The sequence below is a fragment of the Coturnix japonica genome, chromosome 21 (genome assembly GCF_054131305.1).
Source record: "Coturnix japonica strain WE chromosome 21, WE-NBRP24, whole genome shotgun sequence".
NCBI classification, from domain to species: Eukaryota; Metazoa; Chordata; class Aves; order Galliformes; family Phasianidae; genus Coturnix; species Coturnix japonica.
The window spans coordinates 8,529,871-8,548,182 of record NC_140683.1 but is presented as its reverse complement, the minus strand read 5'-3'; the positions used below and the strand labels follow the sequence as shown (position 1 = coordinate 8,548,182).

At 44.0% G+C, this 18,312-nt stretch overlaps 1 protein-coding gene across 1 annotated transcript in view; it reads right to left on the bottom strand.

Moving 5' to 3' along the window:
• Positions 1-709: 709 nt before the first annotated feature.
• Positions 710-18,312, bottom strand: part of BRINP1 (BMP/retinoic acid inducible neural specific 1) — a 74,451-nt gene continuing 56,848 nt past the window's right edge. The window contains exons 5-8 of the mRNA XM_015879374.3: positions 17,214-17,319; positions 11,674-11,910; positions 6,940-7,162; positions 710-2,434 (exon numbers count right to left, since the gene is read on the bottom strand). Of these exons, the coding sequence (XP_015734860.1) occupies positions 1,294-2,434; positions 6,940-7,162; positions 11,674-11,910; positions 17,214-17,319 (1,707 nt within the window). The 3' untranslated portion in view covers positions 710-1,293. The remainder of the gene's footprint in view (positions 2,435-6,939; positions 7,163-11,673; positions 11,911-17,213; positions 17,320-18,312) is intronic.

The window sequence follows — 18,312 nt, the reverse complement described above, 5'->3', positions numbered from 1 at the left end:
TTGTAAACTGAGAGCAGATTTTTGTGAGTTCTGGAGATAACGTAATAAAATCTTCCTCATTTGGTTTCTGTTTGGTTTTGTTTGTTTGTTTGTTTTATGGACAAAGAATCTGTGAAAGAAGGATATTCTTCACAGCTACAGAATCATAAGAAAATATAAAGGATTTTTCCTTCCCCAGAGAACTAAAATCACTCTTTTACCCCTCGGCATCTCCAGGTTTCCTTGGAAATATGTTTTCTTACCCTATGCTTTGGGTTTTTGCAGTGATGACAGTTTCCCAGTGTTATTACACATACCAGAATATAGGTTAAAAACAAAACTCAGGTTAGCCTTTAAATCAAGGTTTTCCAGTGTGAAATATAATTTTTCAATTTTAGGGTGTTCAAACCTTAAAGAGCAGTGTCAGGGGTTGAGCTCTGGCCTCAATGAAGGCAACAGCAGCCTGCTGTCAGGCATGGAATGGAATGGAAGGAGACCTGACACATCCTTCTCTTCGGCAAGAGTTGACACTGCCTCTGGTGAGAAGTTTCCCAAGGTGAAAATGCCAAAGTGAAGATCAGATCTCACCTCAGATCTGCACCCACCCTTCCACCTGCTGTGTCTTCTCCCCAGTGAGATACTTGATTTACTCTCAAAGGTCTGCCATCACATTCTGTCCTTCAGCAAAGCTCAGCACGGGCTGGGTGAATAACTCAACATAAAGCTGGCATAAATCTCAACAGGAGAAATATCTTTTATCTTTAACCATTTACTCCCACTAGGAATAATGGCAGTTCTTTTACATTTACATATAACTCTTGTTTGCTTTTTGTATTTGTTTGTTTGTTTTGTCTCTTTGTCTTGGCACCTGCATAGCAGAAATCTTTACAGTTCATTACAGAAATTTGCCCCTCTCTCAGCTTCTCCCTTTATTTATTCACCCTGCTGCCCCTGAGGACTAGCAAGCAACACCTCCAAGGTCAAGAGAGAGTAAGGTGTTACTCTTTTATGACGGATTATAGAAATAACAAACATGCCTGACAGTTTTATACAGCTGCTAGAACGGGTTTAGTTTTCAACAAATGAAGAATTTTTCCTCTTTTTTTTCCTCTTTTGTATATTAATTACATTTTACAAATTTTGTTTTTCCCCCATCTTTACTTTCCCCACCCCCCCTTTTTTTCTTTCTTTTTACTTGTTTTTTTTTTTCCTCTTTTTTTTCTGTCTTTTTTGTTTTGTTTTTTTTCCTCTTTTATTTTTATTTTTTTACAGCAAAAGGATCAGTCACTAACGTGTCCCACTGAAAAGTCCGGGTTAGCAGAGTTTGGCTGTCATCTGGTCCGACTGTTTGAGGATCTCGGTGTTGTACAGGTCTAGAGCATGGTTCACACGGATGATCTCACTGTTGGTGAGCTTCAGGCGGTGCTTGAGCATACAAGAGAACAGATCCAGCTGGGGCTTCCCCGGGGCCACAGGAGGTGCCAGTCTATTGATTCGGTCCCGAATATCCAGCAGCAAGAGCATGACGGAGGAGGAAGAATAGAACTGCCCACCTTGTGTGTACGACTGGTTGACCTGCTGCACGGCGCTGCGCAGAAGGTCAGCATTGAAGCGCAGGCTGTAGCCAAACACCTGCACATCTGAGATCTTGATGTAGAACTGTCGCTTGCTGGGGTCAGAAAGGTCCACAGGCCCTTGGCCCGTCTCGTTTCGCAGCAGGGAGGGCAGCCGCGTCCGGCTGCGTAGGTAGATGTGGACGGTCTCGAAAAAGGTTTTCCACCGGTTGCCCAGTAGCAGGGTCCAGTTGTAGCACTGGCTGTTTTGGAGGCGGATTTTCTCCCAGCGTGGGTAGCCATACTCCCCAAAGGGCATATTCCAGCCCTCGGAGTGACTCCCGCTGAATGGGTTGACATAGACAAAGAACATAGGGTCCAGGCTGCTGTTGCGCATCTGACAGATGCGCATGGAGATCCCAATCACCATGTGGATGAAGTCCATCCTGTTCTTGTTGCTCTTCAAGGTGAGGGACATGCGTTTGCGCCACCTGGGGTCAAAGAAGGTGTCCAGGCGTATCTCGTTGCTGATGAAGGTGGTATGCACGTACAGGCGAGAGTCCATTTTCTGCAGCAGGTATTTCAGCTCTAGATCCTGGAAGTCCAAGTCCGTCTCAAAGCTGATGAATTGCTCACTCCGCTCCGAGTCTACGTTCTGAGGCTCGCAACGGCCCCGATAAAGCTTATAGCCCTTGTTGCATGAGCCACAGAGAGAGATGTTGGCAAGGCTGCACATGGCACAGCTGTTGTTGCCCCCAATGATGCAAGGGATGGGACGCTGGCACAAGCTGGTGCCACCATGGCAAACACAGCTCCGCTGGCTTTCCAAAAATGTGCCCCAAAACCCATTCTCATTGCAGTAGAGTAGGGACTGGACCCGGGTAAGCCATTCCTGTATTGTCCTGCAGGTAGGAATAAGAGAGGATTAGCACTGTAGAGCTTCACAAAATCTTTGGTGTTGGCATCTTTCTATGCTCATAGTGGTTTTAGGCATATACCTGGAGCAGAACTCTCAGGGCACTAATGCCCTGCTACAAAATTTGGGAACAAGTCCAGGTTATTTCTAGGCTACATCTTACATCTGGTGTTTATTCCTCCCACAGAGAACAAAAGCCCTCTAAGAAATAGCCATAAGTTAGCACTGATCATCTGGGAGCTCTCTCTTCAAGCTGCTCTAAGAGCTGAGTCTGGCTCAGCCTCCTGACTGCTCCCATCAGTGTAGTGGTGAGAAAGTTCAACTATGGGAAGAGCTGATAAAGCAGTGCCAGAGGCTGAAGTGTTATCAGGTATTGCAGCATAACTCCTAGAGTGGCTGGAGGCAGCCGCCCATCTCCATATCACAGGCAGTTCCCCCCAATCCCTAAAAACAGATTCTGTAATGGGATGAGGAGAATTCAATAGTAACCTCTGCTCATGGTGCAGAGTGCAGAAACCAGCAGAAAAGAGTATGCATGTCAGGGTGCACAGAGACCAAGCTGCTTGAATGGCTTCTCCTTTAAAAAATCTGCTGCTAATTAATCTCCTCTTACAGCCTCTCATCCAGCCACGCTTGCCCCTTCCCAGGTCCCACCACTCCCATCATTGCTCCATGAGCACCCTCATCTCTGCATCCCACAGCCCTGCATTGGCTCCGAATGAATGACACCATAACCCACGCTTGCTTTTCATACGACCGCCCTGCTAAGCTGCCTCGCTGCCCCTTCTCCCCCCTCTCTGGGAAATCTCAGCACAGCAACTCCTTTCTCTGCAGCCTTCAGCAGAATGCCTCGTTCAGTCTCGTCCAGCTCCCTCCCCCCTGCCTTCCCCCCCAGCTAATGAATACTTCATTGTCTCTTCTGGGCAAAAAGTTCTTGGTAGCACTGCAGTGAGAGGACTGGCTAATGACAAATTAGGATTCAGTCCCTGTAGAACAGGAGGAGTGATTATGGACAGAGGCTCTCAGAGCTGGATTAGTGAAATTCATGGCACCTGCATCGCCTGACCTCTGAATAATCATTAAGCTGTAGGCTGTATCAAAGAAGGCATTAAATGATACAGCAGCAAGGAACAGCAAGATGATTAGGGGGAGGGAGTGAGAGGAGGGATGAGAGTGTAAAACAGAGGAAAGCGCTGTAAGGAAAGAAATAATCGAGGAGCAGAAGTAGAAAGGGAAAAAGAGGGGAAAATGTGCAGGTAAAAGGCGAGAAATGCAAAAGGCTTAGGGATGCTGGAAAGAGCAATAATTGAAAGACAGGAATGGCAGGAAAGAAAAGAAGCACAAAGAAAACTGGGAAAAACACAGTGAAGGGGAAAAATGAAGTGAATTATCACAAAAAATCCTGAAGCCTTGAGTCCGTGAAGGGGCAATTTTCACGTTCCTGCCAGGGTTGCTTTCCTATGCTCAGAGGTAGCATGAGCTCTTCTGCCAATGGAAAAGCCTGGTCCCTAGAAAAAGGGCCCAGGACATTGCCTGTTTTCTAGGACACTTCTGCTTGGAGCCCTGCAAGTTTGAAGCTTTATGATACAGATTTCATGTGTTGATGATGCCACTGAGTTCTTGAGATGTGAGCTGTCCAGAAGGGATGCTATAAAAATTGGAATAAGATGACCACATCCTATCCAGCTGGTGTGTTCTGCCCTAGGGAAGAAGAAAAAAGGAAAAAAAAGAGAGAAAAAAAAAAGAGCTACCCTTCCTAACTTATATAAACTGTTGGCAGAGCAAAACAACAAAGGAGTTTCAGCTGATATTGTGCAATTCAAACTAGTAATTTTCCTGTTCCTCAGATCAACTTAGAGGAGGAAAGATGGAAGATCTGTAGAAGGAAGTGTTTTGTGTGTGTGCATCTTAGCGCTCAGCAAAGACACAAGTAGGACACAAGCGAGGGAAAGAACTACCCACCATCTGCTGATGGTAGCAATAAGGGATGTAATTAAATGAAAATGCAGAATCCAGGGCAGAGCTGGGCACTGGCTACAAGCATGACAATGGGAAGTGTGATGGAGTGAGAAACAGTGGTAAAATCACCCCATTTTATCCTCCAGCTTGGTCAGGGTAAGAATATACACAGAACCAGACAGAGCCCTTGGGCTGACAGGAGGCAACTTCTTGAAATACTGCCCTTGATGGCTCATGCTCATGTGAATGTAACGAAGATACAGAAGGAAGCTGAAAGGAGCCACAGTCTGAGAGATGAGAGTCAGTAGCAGAGTCACCACTGACTTTTATTTTTATTATTTTCTCTTTCATTAAGCTGTCATCAATTTCTCTTTCTCTCCCTTAATATCAGTGCAAGAGTTATTTTGCTTAATGTTTGCTACCTCTGCCAATTTAAATATAAAGCACTAGAGCATTTGAAATTAATAAAAAAGAAAACTGCCTACAAAGGTAACTGGAAGCAATTTTACGTTCAACTTTAATATCTGATGCTCCAAACTGAAATGAAAATAATGACATCCAGGCAGAACTGCAAGCATTAAGTTGCACTGGTTTCCTGCAGTTCCTCACAGGAGTCATGCAGCCTGGCAATGCTGGGAACTAGGGGCCAGGTTGTCCTGTTTCACCATTTAAAACCTATTGCACAAGAGCAACAACAACAAAACCCAACCACCAGCCAGCAGAACAGGTTCCTCTTTCTTTTTCCTTCTTTTTGTTCTCTCAATTGCAAAAACAAAGGTAGGAATTTAAGAAGTTCTCCTTTGCAAGCTCACCTGTCACTGTTCCAGCAGCACTAGCTGCTGTGCAGATACCTTTGGGCTTTCTGTATGGAGCAGTGAGGTAGACATCGCTATGTTCATTCTCAGCAGCTGGGAGGAGTATTTTAACTAATGACAATATGGCTGGAGCCCAGCACACATATCAACCCCCTCCTTTGGGTGTTATTTATATTTTACATCCAGAATTTTAAAATACAACTACAGGAGCCCATTCAATATTGAAGCTTTAACAACTGGGGAGTAGTTTCTTTTTTAAACCAACAAACTTGGCAGCAAAGAGGTGCATTAAGTAAAATATAAGCAAATATGGATATTTATATTTCCTTTTTTAACTGTTACAAAAGGTTATGGAAAGATTATCCTAATTTCAAAAATTCCTAATCTTCCTTTCTGTTGGAAACATCACCCTCCTTTCCCTGAGGGCAATGGACAGCAGTCCTATTTCTCTTTTTATGTTGCTTTTGAACATATAATGCATATAAAAGAGGGAGAAAGGCTTGGTCATAATGGAACCTTCCCATCCTTTCAATGCCACCGGCATGCTCAATAAGTGTCTGTTGTTTTGTACGGGAACAATTAAAAAATAAGAGTATTTCCAAGCCGTGTGAAAAGAGCAATGAAATGCATACCTCTTCCACCATAGAGCTGTCTACCGAGCCCCTCCCCTGCCTAGCTGCAAATGCAGAATGACAAATAAGAAAAGAAATGATAATATGCCTGGTGGTGTTGACTTAAACAAATCAAGCACATCAGTCAGTTAAAAAACCCAGCTGCCATCATCCATTTTGTTCTCCTTTCCCCAGATTCTATAATATGAGTTGGAGGCTCCCTTTCTGCCTGGCTGACTTTTTAAAATAGAAGAGAAATGCTAAAGACATATTTAGCTGAGTGCTTGGAGCAGCGTGGATCTCTGCTCTGTGCTGTTGTGGCACAACTCAAAATAAAGCCTGGACTTGCTTGTGACTCCTCCACCCATCGGCTGGTTTGTAGCAATGGAACCAATTGGTAGGAATGGTCCAACAACAGGAAATTCTCCAAAGTCTTCTTTTGATAAACACCTAATAGATATTTCTCCTCATCCCTGGTAACACCATTAAGTCTTAGTCCAGAGACATGAAAACTTTGGCATATTAAAGAGACTTGAAACCTTGGGCTGCACCACCATGAAATAAAAACCTAACATGTATAGCAGCCAATGGGCAGGATGATAATAGGACACAAAAATCAGCTCATTTTCTCTTGAGTTTGAATATATATGCAATAGAGGAGCTAAAACCCAGTTCTACAAATGTTAACCTGGCCAGGCTGCTTCCAGAGATGCATGGAAGAAAAGGGCACTTGGACTCTTTTTTACCCCCAAGATTTTCAGTGTCACTTCACTCCAGATAATGTAGAAATAAACAGCAAGCAATATTTAATAAAAATCTACAGATGTAATTCTGCAGAAATGTTGAGAAGCAAACAAATATGGCCACAGGGCAGTGCTGAGAAGAACCAGCAGGAGGTGACTATTGGATATCAATAGTTATTGTAACCGTAGTGGAAAATCTGCCCTCTCCATCTGTAATAACATCACAGGTTTTCTGGTCAATGCCAGTTGCAAAGTTTTCCACCAAACCTCCATGCCAGCACACCCTCAATCCAATCACTTTGGCTGCAGGGTTTAGGTCACCAAGCCCAGCCCTACCCCATCCCCACAAGGGATGAAGGTTACCTTTCTCTAGGCAGCTGGTGGTTGGGGTTGTGCCGACACCGGACACTGAGGCCGAAGAGTTTGCGGGCAGTGCGTTGGATCTTCTGGCGTTGGGCTTCCAAGGAGCTCTGCAGCAGCTTGTAGCGGTTCTGCAGGTCCCAGTCGTTCCCCCAGTGCTGGTGGATGCTCGCAATGGTCAGGAAGTGGTTGCTAGGTAGCCTTTTCATGAAGGATTTGAACTCATCTGGAACATACAGATAAGTGGAGGAATAGAACTATAGGACTATAATGAAGTTACAAGGAGTTCCACGTGCAGGATGGAGAAGCAGTGATGATGTATGGGGAACTGAAGGCTGTCAACCCACTGGACTGCTATTCTGCCCCAGGAAACCCACCGCTTCCATTGCTGCTATGGTGTGGGAAATGAAACCCGTGAAAATAATACAGTTAATGTGTACAGGGTGAAGAAAGACAACAACACATTCCCTGCAGCATGGAGGTATAGTCTGGGGACTGTGAACAAAAAGCAGGGAGCTGTAATCACCCTCAGCTAGAGTGCTCATTTCAGTTGTTTTTCAGATGCTCCTAAAATGCCATTTGTTACTGGAAGTCAAATCGCTTTGGCTGTGTCATTAGGAAAAAAGGGGGGAAATGGGCTTAAGAAAATCCCCAATGGAATGATTTGAGTTGTACTAAAATGTCCTGCTCTCTCCTTTCTTTTTCTTTTTTTTGCTTTTTAAAGACACTTCTTCTTCTTCATTTGAAGTTAATTGAGTCACTTTATGCAACAATGAAAAGAAAACAAAAGTCAGAACGAAATGCATCAGTTTTAGCCAAAGGAAAAAATCCAACCAATCCCAAAAGATGCTCTTAAATGTTATTTTGTGATCGCTTTATTTCTGTTTGATTTTGCTTGATAATCATAATTTTTTTTAAAAAAACAAAAAAAAACCCTTTATGTTAGATCTGGGTGTTGTTTTTTTCTCTCATCACAGAACAGAGGATCTGATCCTTTTTGTGTTTATGACCATTCCTGTTTATGATCCTTTTTTTTCCAAACCAAGTAGAGTAGTTTGCTTAGACTCTGATTGCCAGGCTGGGACATCCTCATGTGGATGAGACAGATGGTTCCAACATCCTCAGTAGAAAACAGCCCATTTTTTGATACCAGAAAACTGTTTGGCACATTGGGACCTTGAGAAACTTGAGGAGTGGGCCAACAAAAACCTCATAAAGTGCAATAAAGAAAAGCAGAAAGCTCTACACCAGGGCAGTACAGCCTCAGCATCAGCACAAGCTTGGAAACAGACAAGAGCAGCTGGAATAGCCCCAGGTTCCCTCTGCCCTTGTGGCAAACTGCATATGGGGCTAAATCCAGCAGATAAGGGGAAGTAAATATTCCCTATTGCTTGGCACTGCTGAGGCAGCACGTCCAGTTTTAGGGACACCCAATTAAAAGTGGGCATTGAAAAAGTGGGGAGGGCACAACTGAGAGCAATAGAGGTGGTCAGGGGCCTCAGCACAAGTCCTGCCAGGTCAGGTGCAGGGATCTGCACATCTTTAATCTGGTGAAGCAGAAGGCAAGGGGCAATCTAATGACACTTCTCAGAAGACAGTTTACAAACATGAAGGAAAGTCTTCTCATTAGAGACAGATGATATAGAAAGGAATAACAGACATGATCTGCAGCTTGAGAAGTTCAAGTGACTTGTTGGAAAACTTCACTTAGAGGTAATACAGTGCTGGAAGACGAAGAGTCTCCTATTTTAGACTGGTTGACAAAACCACAGCTGACCTGATTTAGTGCTAGTGATGGTCACTGCTTCTAGTGACAAGTTGGCTTAAACCCCCATCCCAACCCACAATGCATTCAGTGAAAAAAAAACAGCCCTCTTTTCCATTAAATTAACAATACTATCTTCCTTCCTTTCCTCAGTATTTAAAAATTTTATCTTCATCTCATTTTCAGAAGGCAGACATCTAAAAAGAAGAAATAATCCATAGCATTACATAGAATTATCAAAGCAGATAATTTAGAGCCTATTGTACAAAGCTCGTATATGTGAATTCATAAGACTATATGTATTTGCATAACAGTTTTCCTATTATTTAACAATCTGCAATTCATTCTTAACTGCTTAATAAAGAATATCTATGCATTAGTTGGTGGTATCATTATATAGACGGTAAATGGATGATCATGTCTTACTTGTCACACAGTGAAACTGAGCACCTAATAAAAATAATTATCACCATTGCGCTATCATGATCCACGGGATATCTGCTTGTCTTCTTTCTTCCCCAAAGGATAACTGGGAGATGCTTTTTTAATCATCCCTCAGCTTTTCACACCATCAGTAACGCTGCTTTAGGTGCCCTTCTCCTCCCCAAAAATGATTCTCTCCCATGCAGTGGTCCTCTGAAACTATCATCATGTATAATTGCTTCTGTTGACCATGCTGATTACTCCTGGTACCTTTCAGCAGTAAAAGCCTTGCATTTGCTTCCCTCCCCTTATAAATCAATTTCCTCAAAAGCCTGTTTGTGCAAAAGACCAAGCTTTTTTTTTTCTCCCCTCCGATGATGAATGTGCTACATTTTTCATAGAGACGGGTAAGGGAGAAATTTCAGTGCAGTGTGCACATTTTGATACTGCAGTGCAACGTTGGGGGAAAAACAAATGAGCAAAGAAATCTGGCAAACTAACAGCTGAACGGTGTTGTTTTATAAAAAGGGGGGGGGAAAAACATAAAGAAAAATGGAAGACTTTCCAAAAAGTATTTCTTCATTATTTAGTTATATTCTAAGCCATCTCCAGAGGCCCCTCCCCAGCCCAGCTTGTTCTTAAGCCTTATACTTTTCTGGGAATAGTTCATTTTTAGCCCAGAGGATCCCAATTCACTAATCAGGTTGTTTTTCCTTTTGTTGCTGCTGTATTTATCACTGCAGAGAATATTGCTGACGGCTGGGACTACGTCTCCCAGAATGCCCTATAGCTCTTTCTGCTGACTCACCCCACTGCTGGGCATGACTCATCACTGCAGGCAGTGCAGGTCCATGGTCCCACCTCTGGAGGAGGTTCTCTCCCACATCACACCATCCCTTTATTTCCCTCGCAGGGTTTTTGTTTCTTTGGGTTTTATTTTGAATCCAACACAGATCAGAAACAGAATATAGATCTTTTAGGCTATCAGTATCTTCCTGTACGGATGCTATTTGCTTTCAGAGCGCTCGTGTGCCTTTCACCCCTCTTTATTGAAAAAGCCTTCAGATGTCATTAGAGATTTTTCTTCTGCTGTTCATTATAAAGAAAATCCTCCAGTTATTGGGAATTTTTATTAAAACAAAGAAGCCAAACACTAATACTATAGTCTTTTGTGACAGCAACTTTCATCTCAAAGGATGAGTTCACGCATGATGCAACAAAATGATGAACGAGATGCAGCAGCTTTAAACATAAAGATAATCACTCCATCTAGCCCTGAAAAGCCTCCAGTACTGGGTGGAATATGGCCACAGCGCAGCAGAGAATTGCACTGCAATGTGTCACTTTAACATGGCAAATGAAAAACACCCTCCCGTGTGGAAATCTCAAGGCAAGGGAGACTGAATATAATTATCTATTGCAGTCTTTGCTTAGATCAACTGCAACAAGTGCCTGGTGCAATAGTAAAACAGTCACTGGGGGACTGTAATTCTTTGTCCTCCATAGGGCAAGCTGTCAACATGTCTGGGTTAGATCCCCTGGAAAGGGACTCGATGAGTGGTGGCCAATGTATGGCTCTTGAGTAGCTTGTGTGGAATTCCCATACCAGAGGTAGCAACAAGTAACATGGGTTTTATACAGTACTGATCTAGCAGAGCTCAGTCTCTGCTTTACCCTGCTGTTCCTGCTCCATCCATAAATCTGCAGAAATAGCCTGAAAACCACTGAGGCCTTCCAGCTGCTTCTGGAACTGCCCCAGCCTGTGGCTCCCAAAAGAGTGTGCCCTGCAGCTGTCATCCAGGTGCTCATCTATCAAATTTTGGGCCATTGGCTGCTGCTCTGACTGCTCTCCCAAACACAAGGCTGTTTCATCTCATATTGCATGAGAAATGTAGCACTCTTCACTATGGGTTTTGCCAGCATCATAGAATCAAAGAACAGTTTGGCTTGGAAAGGACCTTAAAGATCATCCAGTTCCAACCCCCTCAGCATCAACATGGAACAAACTCCACTGATGCTGACAGCACTGGGAGAAAGCAGAGGAGGAAGAGAAATGTTCACACCAACAGACATCGGTGCTGTAGGAGAGAGAAGTCATTTTCCCTTCTCTCTGTCTCAAATGAGGTGTCATCTGGCCTGTGCTCTCCCTGTGAATTGCCTTTCACCAAAGCAGAATAAATCATTCATGCAAATCTGAAAAGCAATTTCTGCATCATTCATATTGTGGAAATTTCTCTGTAGGGCTATTAAAGAGAGGTTTTGAGGTGGTTTAGATTGAAAAATCAGATTTTTAATTAAAAAATAAAAAATAAAAAAATCTTCCATGGAAAATATCTCCTTACACATATCATTATGTGCAGTGTGTGTGGTCACATATGTATGTGCATAGAGAAAAAACAAGAATCTCTCAACATCAAAATCAAACTTTGGGGCTCGATATCATCTATTTTTTATCCAAACTGTAATGCTTTGCTAGAGAAGAAAATGATTCTCAACTAGTATAGTTTGTTTGAAAGAAATCAATTGGAAAACATGTTTTGCTTGATTACCTGAATTCTCCAGATCTTTATAGGCTTCTGTCCAAGTCTTGCCCATGTTGGCTAGAGTGTACTCCATGATCTGGATGTCGGTGATGGGGCAGTTGCACTGTGGGAACTCCTCCGCGCATTGGCAGCCGCATTGGCTGTTCCGGCAGATGTACTCGCCCTCCCCATTGCACATGATGTAGCTCAAGGCAGACTGGACAAACTTCTCTTGGAGGTACTGGGGGAAGATGATCTGGAGACCTGGAAATGAAGCACAGATGTAGGGGGAAAGAAGAAAAAAAAAAAAAAGAAGGAAAAAAAAAAAAAAAAAGGTCATTTCAGGTATCTGCTCTGCTTTCAAAACCTGTTTCATTAACAGCTTGGGGAAGCGATACTGAGGAATTAAAAGCTGTTGGGAGATTTCTCTCAGAGCTGTCACGGGTAAGGAAGATAGTTAGAAAATACACGCCTTGGATGCAAGCAGTAGATGAGCTGAGATCAGATGCCCTCTTCTTCCCAGTCCTGGATCCCACTGTGGTGTGAAGCAGCTCATAGCAAAGCCTCCCTCACCCTATGTATTGGTTTTTATGCTTTGCAGCCAAGCAGTAGCTCAGAAGTGATGAGCATCACATTGTTCTGGGGGAGATTAAATAGGTTTGGTACCACAGAAACAAAGACTATGCACTGAAAAGGAAAAAATAAAAAAAGAGAAAGGAAAACAGAAGAATGGAAAATAACATGGGGAGGGATTTCTAAAAGAGCCTTGCAGAGTTAAGTGCCCGGCTCCCACAGCATAAATACAGGAGCTGGGTACCTGACTCTTTCCAGCTCACTCCCTGCTAGGAGGGCTACTTGCCAAATCCTATAAAAGTGCAAATGGATTTAGTGCCAGGGATTTCAGTGGTGCTCGGAAGGTTTACATTAGCTGAGAGATCAATCCCCAGCTCTCTTTCTGTGCAGCGAGTGTTTGTGCATCCATCCATCTGTGCAGGCACACGTGTGGGCGGATGCCTGCTCGGGTACCCGAGGACGTGATGGCAGTTTCCCTGTGTGCTCTGTGTATAACACATACATACGCCTTTGCAGCCTCTCCTCCTCTCAGCCGCCATCTCCGGGCTCCCTGATGATGGCCCTGGGGCTTTTGGGGACTCACAGCTGTTTTCCTGCACTGGGGCTGTCAGCATCACTCAGGATGCATGAGGCAGCGAGGAGGCCCATGGGCTCATCCCTTGTAAATGGCCCAGGGATGGCAGAGTGGCAGAGTGGAGTTTATGGCTCGAACAGCAGTGCTGAACTCCAGCACAGTGAAGGCGCGCAGGTCAATTACCCATCTGTTTGTGTTTCTGAATTACCGTATCTGTTGCTGACAGCTCATTGGAGTGGAATGAAAATAAAGCAATAATTCAGAGGGTGAGAGCGTGTAGAAAGGGCAGGAGGGGCCACACTGCCATCCAGGAGTTCAGGACCACCTCTGTGCTGGGTCTTGTTCATCTCAGGCCCCTGAGCATCACACAGCCAGATGCCCTCTGGTTCCACACAGACACCTCAGCCTTGGCAGGGTCCCCCAGGCCCAGGGGCATCAGGGGGCAAGGGGAACCATGGGGACATCCCTTCCTCCCCCTGCTGTTCACCATGCCCGGTGGCAGCCCTGTCTGACCCAATTTGCAGCTGGGCTCAGAGCGGTGTCAGCTGCCAGGCGGGATGAGCATGGGGCAGAGCTCAGCTTGTGACATGAGGCAGGGCTTTGGGCTGGGCCTTAGGAGGGTAGGGAGCATGCATGAGGCTGAGCAGATTACAGCATCCCTGCAAGCATCACAGAGCTAGTCTGAGGAGGATCAGGGCAACAGCAGAATTTTGAAGTTTCTTTGCACTTTCCTGAGATGTATCTGAATTAAAAATATAGTTTTCCTCCTCTTGACTGCAGGAAGGGCTGACATTCAGGCTCTTTTAGAGATTTATCTGAAGCTGACACCACAGAAGGATGATCTCTTTTCAAACCTTCACACTGACATTAGGGATGGTTCCTCCTGCCAGGCTCCAACACTGAGGAATGGAAAGAAAGCACTGAGCTATTGGAGAACTGAGACCTAGAGAAGAAGGTTGGAGAGCCTGAAGGCTGCTGCACTCCCTGAGCTCTCACGCTCACCGAAGATGGGGCCAGGCTCCTTGCTGTGCAATGACCCTATTTATGCATGGTCCAAGCCCCATGAATAAATCTTTCCACTCCCTGCTTCACGGAGGAGCAACCTGCCCTGGCCTCAACCTTTGAATATGAAGCCCAAAAGCCCACAGGCTCTTCAGCTCACTGTGTTTTCTGTTTGAATTTTAACTCAGATAAGAGCACCAACATGCTGTCTATTTCCAGCTATAAATGGCACAGGCTTTGCAGGCTGGAGTTGGAAAGGTGTGAAAACAAGTCAGTAAAGATGCAGGGAAACCACTTTCCATTGGAAAAGACATATGCAGTGTGTCCCAGAATATGTGGAAACATGAATACCTTGTAATCTCCAAAAAAAAACCACCCAGAAAGCTCATGGTCACATCCCACACTGCAGATACTTGATTTTTGTTCATGAAATATGTGATTTCTGAAAAATATTTCCAAAATAACCTTCTCTTATAAAAAAAAGATTTCATATTCCCATGGCAGTGTAAATGACCCTTTGTTTAAGTGACAGCCAGACCCCCTACACACACAGCAAAGCACCTGTATGAATGCTTTACTTAATTGAGTACGGAGTTCTGCTGAAATCTGTGTAGTTGATTGCAGCACTTAACAAGAAGCACATACTCAAACACATGCTTAGGCCTGGAATGCATGTAACACACAAATCCAACCACCCACTGAAACATGCGTGGTACCTCTTCCAAACTCAGAACATAAGCAAATGCAGGACAGGAATTACATGTTACTTAGAGATCTTCCAGCCAAAAGCTTCCTTGCAGAAAAAATCTCTGCCAGCCCCAGCCCTAACAAAGCATCCCACGGAGCTGTATCATTCCCTAGGTATTGTCTTTGACTCCTACAAACATGCAAATAAGTTGCTATTTATTCCCTCATTTTCATCTATCGATTAATTCTGTCTCAGCAGCCAAGCTGACCTGGCCTTAAAGACTGGGAACCAAAATCATGGGGTGAACACCTCAGTGCAAGCCAGGTGCACAAGGAATTGGCTCTTTCCTCCACAGCAGCCTTGGGTGCTGATGGTGCAGGAAGAAGGCATGTTTGCTGGTGACTACTGATGGGGAAAATGTCTTGGTTTGAAGACATCATTGGTCAGAAGGGGGAATTCTGAAGTGTAAAGTTTCTCTTTAAAGAGGACCATAGGTACAGTATAGGTTTGGCTTTGAAAACTGCAGGCAGAATGTTAAGTAACTGACAAGGGAACATGTCCTTAATTCACCTAGAAAATCTATTAGAGAGAGATGTTTGGCTTTAGACTGCATACAAAAGGCTTCCTGCATTAAAAGAGGTAAATTTCCCCTGCTCTAAATTAGAGTTATTTGAAACATTTTCCATAGAAGAGTTCTCTGTTGAAAATGCAGTTTCATTGAAGCATTTTGTGAGAACATGTTGACTCAAAAAGCACTTTTGACAGGGAAAGGTCTAAGTGTGTTTTTCATACTTCCCTCATTTTGTTTCGCTGAAAAGCTGAAATGTTTTTGTTGTCATTACAGCTCTGCCCATCTTGGTGAAGACTTTAATATTAATTGTGAAGTGAATTTTAATATTCTATTACCATATTTGATATAACAAACTGCCCAGGGAGCAATATCTCCTGATTACTGTTGCAGTGGCTAGAACAGCACTGGGATTTTACCTTGTAGAAACAGTGCCATGTTGCAATATAGACAGAGATGGTCAGGCTGCCCAAGAGTCCTTCCCTACATCTCCAGGCTGGCTGACTTCCCCAAACCCTGCTTGCAGGTATGGAGGTTTCTCTGTGTCCATCCACCGAGCCCAAACAGCACAGCTTTGGAAACATTACTCTCAGGCCTGGGCTGCAGCAAGGAACAGAAATCCTCCCTGCCATGAAGATGCTGCTCTTTTATTGAGCCAACCTCAGAGACTGAGCGACGCGAAGGCAGCGACATGGATTTCTGTCAGCAGCTCTTGCTTGGCTGCTAATCAGATCGGAGAAGACTCGGTCACGATCCATTACCCACAGTCCTGTGACTAATTCCTAATGAGGCCTCTCAGAGCAGAGGAAGGATCCTGGGTAATTATCCCAAGAGCCGCTCTCCAGATTAGAAAAACACTCAGGTGTAGCTTTAAAGGTCACTTTGTCCTATTAAGGACAAAGCCTTCCCTCCTTCCATCACTGTCTCCCTTGGATTGGGTCTGACCCCTAGATTATGCCATGTAATGCCATGAAATCCACTTCTTCTTGACCATTAGATCTTACTGCCACATCCCCATCTGCTGCCTTGTCCACCTTACCTGCCCTCTTTTAAAATTCCCCATTTCTTCCATCTCCTCCCTTTCAGCTATCTTGCTTTTTCTCTTCCTTTTAGCATCAGACAGCCAACAGATATCTACTCATTTACTTACTTACCCACTTGTCTGCCTATGAACCAAGCTGTCAGTCTATTTAGCTCTTTACTTACTTAGCTGATGTGTCATTCTTTGGTTTTCATTACCAACAATCAGCACCACACTATACAAAAAGCCTCAAATTACTTATTGTTAATTAGGTTAAGTACCAAAATTCAGTGATTTCAAGAATCACAAGAAAACTGAAAGCAACCTGCCTATTATTTTTAAGGGCAAATAACAACAACAATAATATGACTCAGTAAATTAAACTCCGTTTCTTTGAAACCAAGATTAAAATAGCACTTGCCAAATTACACTTAAAGCTGAGAATGTAATGTAGCCCATTCATCTGAAAAATTAGACTTTGTGCAAGTACAAAGATTCCAGAAATAAAAACATCTGGGCAAATGAGCAATTAAAGCCCACATTTCCTTAGTTTATAAGAAAAAACTGGAAATAACCTTAGGAAATTATGCACCCATCACATTTTCTCCTTCTACTTAAGCTGACTTCTTGATAACCAGCATGTTTTATTTCATTTATTAACTTATTGATTCAGTTGTGACTTCTGCCTGTAGACTTCTGGACCAGTCCCCCAGCTGGGACTGAAGCCATGGCTTTCAGCCTCCAAATAAAACTTCTGTGATTTTTCCTAAAGATTATGCTCACAAGAGAGTCCCAAAAGTTGATCTGCCAGTCATCGATTTGGGAGGGACAAAGTGAGGTGTGGGCAGTAAATCCCATCAATATTAATGGAAAAAAGTGACCATTTATTTGTATTGGTGTATGCACGATCCACAGAAATCTGTCAAAATTCAGTACAGGAGGGGACACCCAATTTCTTTGCTTAGGCCCAGTCTGCACCTTCTTCTACCTTTAGTTCAGTCCCATTGAGCCCCAGTCCTACAGGGAACTTGAACTGCAGAAGGCAATCACAGCAAACAGGGAAAATAAAAACGATCACCCCTCTCATTGCATCCCCCTCTCCATGCCCTGATTGCCCCTCTCCTTCCTTCCTGTGTCTTACCTTGCAGGTGGAGTTTGCTTTCAGTGCTTTGCAGAAGGACAGAACTCACAGAGTCCAGATTGTCGTAGCTGTTACAGCCCAGGGGGCCAGTCCGAGTTTCTGTTACCTGCAGAGGATGTAGAGGAGAGAGAACTGAGTGTTGCCTTTGCTTCCAGCACCACGTCTTCCCCAGGCAAGTTCAGACTTTGTGATACAGTGACCCATTGCCACCAGCTGGTGCAATCCAAAATGCATGTTATATAACTGAGAAAATAGGCTTCTCACTGAACAAGCATGGCTAATGCTTGAGGAACCCATGAGCTGGAAAGAAAAGAGTGACTTGTGCCTGCTTTCCTTATGGAACAGAATGTTACTCTGGGCTTAGAAATGAGGAGAATCTCCAGTGGAGAACACCAGAAGCCAGTAGAGGAACTATTCCCTGGCTTCTCTTAATGGAAAACAAGATGTAAGATGGATTGCCAGCCTGCAATGGCACCTATTGCTTCCACAGCATATGCGCACACCATCCTCATACTGAGGATAGAAGGAGGCACAGATGACCTGCAATGCTGCTTCTGTGGCTGTTGCTGTTGGTTTCCAGCCATGGAGGAGAGTTGCCCTTCCTGAATTCACAGAGGGTGATTATCTGCTGTCACTGTTTCAATATCTCAATCCGATTTCCCATCCAGGAGGGAACAGACTCAGCCATGAGACACCATAGAACAATAATAAGAGCTGAAATCCTTCAGAAATGGCTAACAATGACAACTCCATCCACATTCACCTTCCCTGGAGTGAACTCCGCAACAATAAAATCCCTCCCCAGTATAGGATGATTGCTTTCAGAGAAGGCAGCCTTTGTCTGCAGAGCCATTTTCCCTGTTTTGTATGCTCTGAGCAGCTCTCCCTCCTTCCTGCTCCAACCCTCAAGCTCTCTCAGTCCATTTCATTGCAGATGCCTCGGTAACGCCACACTCAGTTTTTCTCCTTTTCTTGCAGTGAGTTTATCAGAGAGATGTTTATCAGTCCTCTAGCCACAAGGGGAAAATATTCTTGTGTTGCATGGGTTGTCTACTTCACAAAACTGCCTTTCCTTTCCCATTTTCATTGCTTATCTGGG